The following is a 5,000-nucleotide window of genomic DNA, read 5'->3' on the forward strand; positions in this document are numbered from 1 at the left end:
GCCACGCCGGACCGGAAGGTCAAAGGTCGCGAGCTGGAGGAGCAGAAACTGCGGCAGGAGTACCTGGAGTTTGAGGTGAGACTTCACCAAAACATACGTAAACATTAAAGATGGAATATAAAATGTCTTCTACGTGGAGTTCTTGCGTGATCCCAAATACACATATTCTACTCGTAAAAGTGTAATATTCAAACTTTTTACTGAATTTTCTGCCTTTTTTAGCCCATAATTTTGAAATTTTATCCTTAAAAAGCAGCTTTTTTGTTTTTTTCTGGGTTTTCCCCCCGTAATCTCCCCCCGTAAAGACCATTATCCTCAAAATATAATAATATTGGTGCTGTCAAACGATCAAAATATTTAATCGTGATTAATCGCATTAATGTCATAGTTAACTCGCAGTTAATCACACATTTTTATCTATTCTAAATGTCCCTAGATTTCTTTTTGTCCCATTATTTTAATGCTCTTAACAACATGGAAAAGTGGATCGGCTTGCTTTGGCCATCAGCTGCGTGCTCGGCCATCAGCTGCGTGCTCGGCCATCAGCTGCGTGCTCGGCCATCAGCTGTGCGCTCGGCCATCAAGTGGTATTTTCAGACTGGACGTGCTGTGATGATAACAACGACCAAACACACAGATCACTTTGGTCTTGTCAATGGAACCATTTGGCAACTTTTTAAAAGTAAACTTTCCATTCAGAATCTTATTGGCATCCATTTCAGTGTCTCACGCTCGCCATCCACTCAAAACGTGACGTTAGCCTACTACTCTTTGGCCGGCTCGCAAACCCAAACAAGTGTGTGCGGCGTGCCTGTTGTTTAGTTTCCGGTCTAGCTAGATCCGGTGTGGTGTTGTAGTTTTTCTAACGTTACTAGTTGTTGCAACAACGTGTAAAAAACTACAAAGTTTGCTAGGCCAAAAAGAACGTTAATCTCACAATAAAAACATGACGCCGTTAAAATGGGTTTGCGTTAACACCGTTAACTGACAGCACTAGTATATATATTTTTTTTTTTGGGGCATTTTTAGGCCGTTATTGACGGGACAGCTGAAGACATGAAAGGGGAGAGAGGGGGGAATGACATGCAGCAAAGGGCCGCAGGTCGGAGTCGAACCAGCGGCCGCTGCGTTGAGGAGTAAACCTCTATGTAGTTTAGTATATGGGCGCTCACTATACCAGCTGACTATCCGGGCGCCCATCATATATATATATTTTTTTTAATAATCCGTTTTATTTCCCCACAACATTTAGACCTTTATTCTCAAAATATTTCAATATTTAAAAAATGTGTTTCCTGTAGGGCTGTGTATCGGCAAGAATCTGGCGATACGATACGTATCACGATACATGGGTCACGATTCAGTATACTGCAATATATTTCGATACTGTGCGTAAGGCGATATATTAGGATTTTTTTAAAGTGTAATTTTAGAAAAATTTATATTTAAAAAAAAGACATGATGTTCATAAAAGTCAAAGAAGTTTACTTTAGGTCAACAATTCAGGACACAGAAAATCAAACTGCCAGGTTCTTAGTGAGCTAATGTTTATATGCTAAAGTAGGCCAAAGTTCAGCCATAGCTACGTTGTTAGCTTCTAGCAAGAAGTCAGGCACTGTTAGGCACTGTTAGGCACTGTTAGGCACTGTTAGACACTGTTAGACACTGTTAGGCACTGTTAGGCACTGTTAGGCACTGTTAGACACTGTTAGGCACTGTTAGGCACTACTAGGCACTGTTAGGCAATGTTAGGCACTGCTAGGCACTGCTAGGCACTGTTAGACACTACTAGGCACTGCTAGGCCCTGTTAGGCACTACTAGGCACTGTTAGGCAATGTTAGGCACTGCTAGGCACTGCTAGGCACTGTTAGGCACTACTAGGCACTGCTAGGCCCTGTTAGGCACTACTAGGCACTGCTAGGCCCTGTTAGACACTACTAGGCACTACTAGGCACTGTTAGGCAATGTTAGGCACTACTAGGCACTGCTAGGCACTGCTAGGTACTGTTAGGCACTGTTAGGCACTGCTAGGTACTGTTAGGCACTGTTAGGCACTGCTAGGCACTGCTAGGCACTGTTAGGCACTGTTAGGCACTGTTAGACACTGTTAGGCACTGCTAGGCACTGTTAGGCACTACTAGGCACTGTTAGGCAATGTTAGGCACTACTAGGCACTGCTAGGCACTGCTAGGTACTGTTAGGCACTGTTAGGCACTGCTAGGTACTGTTAGGCACTGTTAGGCAATGTTAGGCACTACTAGGCACTGCTAGGCACTGCTAGGTACTGTTAGGCACTGTTAGGCACTGCTAGGTACTGTTAGGCACTGTTAGGCACTGCTAGGCACTGCTAGGCACTGTTAGGCACTGTTAGGCACTGTTAGACACTGTTAGGCACTGCTAGGCACTGTTAGGCACTACTAGGCACTGTTAGGCACTGCTAGGCACTGCTAGGCACTGTTAGACACTACTAGGCACTGCTAAGCACTGTTAGGCACTACTAGGCACTGTTAGGCACTACTAGGCACTGTTAGGCACTGCTAGGCACTGTTAGGCACTGTTAGACACTGTTAGGCACTGCTAGGCACTGTTAGGCACTACTAGGCACTGTTAGGCACTGCTAGGCACTGCTAGGCACTGTTAGACACTACTAGGCACTGCTAGGCACTGTTAGGCACTGTTAGGCACTGTTAGACACTGTTAGGCACTGCTAGGCACTGTTAGGCACTACTAGGCACTGTTAGGCACTGCTAGGCACTGCTAGGCACTGTTAGACACTACTAGGCACTGCTAAGCACTGTTAGGCACTGTTAGACACTGTTAGGCACTACTAGACACTGTTAGACACTGTTAGACACTGTTAGGCACTACTAGGCACTGTTAGGCACTGCTAGGCACTGTTAGACACTGTTAGGCACTACTAGACACTGCTAGGCACTGTTAGGCACTGTTAGGCACTGTTAGGCACTACTAGGCACTGTTAGGCACTGTTAGGCACTGTTAGGCACTGTTAGGCACTACTAGGCACTGTTAGGCACTGTTAGCCACTGTTAGGCACTACTAGGCACTGTTAGGCACTGCTAGGCACTGTTAGACACTACTAGACACTGTTAGGCACTGTTAGGCACTACTAGGCACTGTTAGGCACTGTTAGCCACTGTTAGGCACTACTAGGCACTGTTAGGCACTGCTAGGCACTGTTAGACACTACTAGACACTGTTAGACACTGTTAGGCACTGTTAGGCACTGCTAGGCACTGTTAGGCACTGTTAGACACTGTTAGGCACTACTAGACACTGCTAGGCACTGTTAGGCACTACTAGGCACTGTTAGACACTGTTAGACACTGTTAGGCACTACTAGGCACTGTTAGACACTGTTAGGCACTACTAGGCACTGTTAGACACTGCTAGGCACTGTTAGACACTGTTAGACACTGTTAGGCACTACTAGGCACTGTTAGACACTACTAGGCACTGTTAGACACTGTTAGACACTGTTAGGCACTACTAGGCACTGTTAGACACTGTTAGGCACTACTAGGCCCTGCTAGGCACTGTTAGGCACTACTAGGCACTGTTAGGCACTGCTAGGCACTACTAGGCACTGTTAGGCACTGCTAGGCACTGTTAGGCACTGTTAGGCACTGCTAGGCACTGTTAGGCACTGTTAGGCACTGTTAGGCACTGCTAGGCACTGCTAGACACTGCTAGACACTGCTAGGCACTGCTAGTCACTGTTAGGCACTGCTAGACACTGCTAGGCACTGCTAGGCACTGCTAGACACTGCTAGGCACTGCTAGGCACTGTTAGACACTGCTAGGCACTGCTAGACACTGCTAGGCACTGCTAGGCACTGCTAGACACTGCTAGACACTGCTAGGCACTGCTAGGCACTGCTAGACACTGCTAGGCACTGCTAGGCACTGTCAGGCGAGGACACTAGTGGTGCGTCTCAGCATAGCCACCTAGCGGTAGGGGGTTTAAACACAACATAAAATAAAATGTTTTTTTGCCTCCACAGAAAACGCGGTACGGGACGTACGCCATGCTGCTCCGGGCCAAACTGGCGAGCGGCGACGAGGACCTGACAGCGTTCGAGTCGCGGCTGTTTGACGACGGTGGTCTGCAGCGGGCGCACTCCAGCCCCACGCTGCCTCAGGATGCCGCGGCCGGCAAGGAGAAGATGCGCGGCACCAAGACGTCCAAGAGCCTGAAGGTCCCCTCGTCCTCGTCCTCCAGGCCGGGCGCCGCGGAGGGAAACAGGAAGAAGAACGGCGGGAACAACCGGCAGGCGGAGCCGCAGAAACAGGAAGCGGCGCCTTAAGGGTTTTGTTTTTTTTTACGAACGAGTGTAGCGGGAGACGGACATGAAGCATCATGGGTAGTGGGCGGAAATCCACCTTTTAAAGCTTTTCTGTTTCAACATCAGTCGCATTCTGATTGGCTGACAGAGCCGGGCGGAGGCGTTCGAGGGCGGTGGGAAAAGGAGACGTTGGTCAGGAAGTTACAGACGGACGGACGGACGAGTTCTTGTGTTCGTCGCTCGTCCAGACATGAGCTTCAGCAGCCTCGCTGTTTCTCCGTTAACGGCTCCATCTCTATTTATTTTGGCTCTCTGGAAGCTTTTTTCGTTGTTTGAGTTCAGACACAGACACTTATGGAGGTACTATATATATATGTGTGTGCTTATGTTTTTTTTTTATTTTTTATTTTATTTTTCTCTCCCAGAGGGACAGAAAACCTAACCTGCTTCTCCTAGCAACAAACGAGAGGGGAGCAGGTTGCCGTGGCGACTGAGATACGACGGTATGACAGAGAGCGTGGGACTTGTTGCCATGGCAAAAGAGGAGAGGAAGGAAGGAGGAGACTCTGGAGTCAGGACTCCCTCGGCCAAGAAAACACACAAACAAACACCTTACTCTGTGTGTGTGTGTGTGTGTGTGTGTGTGTCTGTCTGTCTCTGTATGTGTGCGTCTGTCTGTGTGTGTGTGTGTCTGT

The 5,000-nt window shown here is 47.8% G+C and overlaps 1 protein-coding gene across 1 annotated transcript in view; it reads left to right on the forward strand.

Annotated features, from left to right (window-relative positions):
- The window catches only part of psda (pleckstrin and Sec7 domain containing a), a 35,404-nt gene extending 30,408 nt beyond the window's left edge, over positions 1-4,996 (forward strand). The window contains exons 12-13 of the mRNA XM_031303653.2: positions 1-75; positions 4,024-4,996. The exon at positions 1-75 is cut by the window's left edge and continues 69 nt beyond it. Of these exons, the coding sequence (XP_031159513.2) occupies positions 1-75; positions 4,024-4,326 (378 nt within the window). The 3' untranslated portion in view covers positions 4,327-4,996. The remainder of the gene's footprint in view (positions 76-4,023) is intronic.
- Positions 4,997-5,000: the final 4 nt, after the last annotated feature.

The sequence above is a fragment of the Sander lucioperca genome, chromosome 6 (assembly GCF_008315115.2).
Source record: "Sander lucioperca isolate FBNREF2018 chromosome 6, SLUC_FBN_1.2, whole genome shotgun sequence".
Classification (NCBI taxonomy): domain Eukaryota; kingdom Metazoa; phylum Chordata; class Actinopteri; order Perciformes; family Percidae; genus Sander; species Sander lucioperca.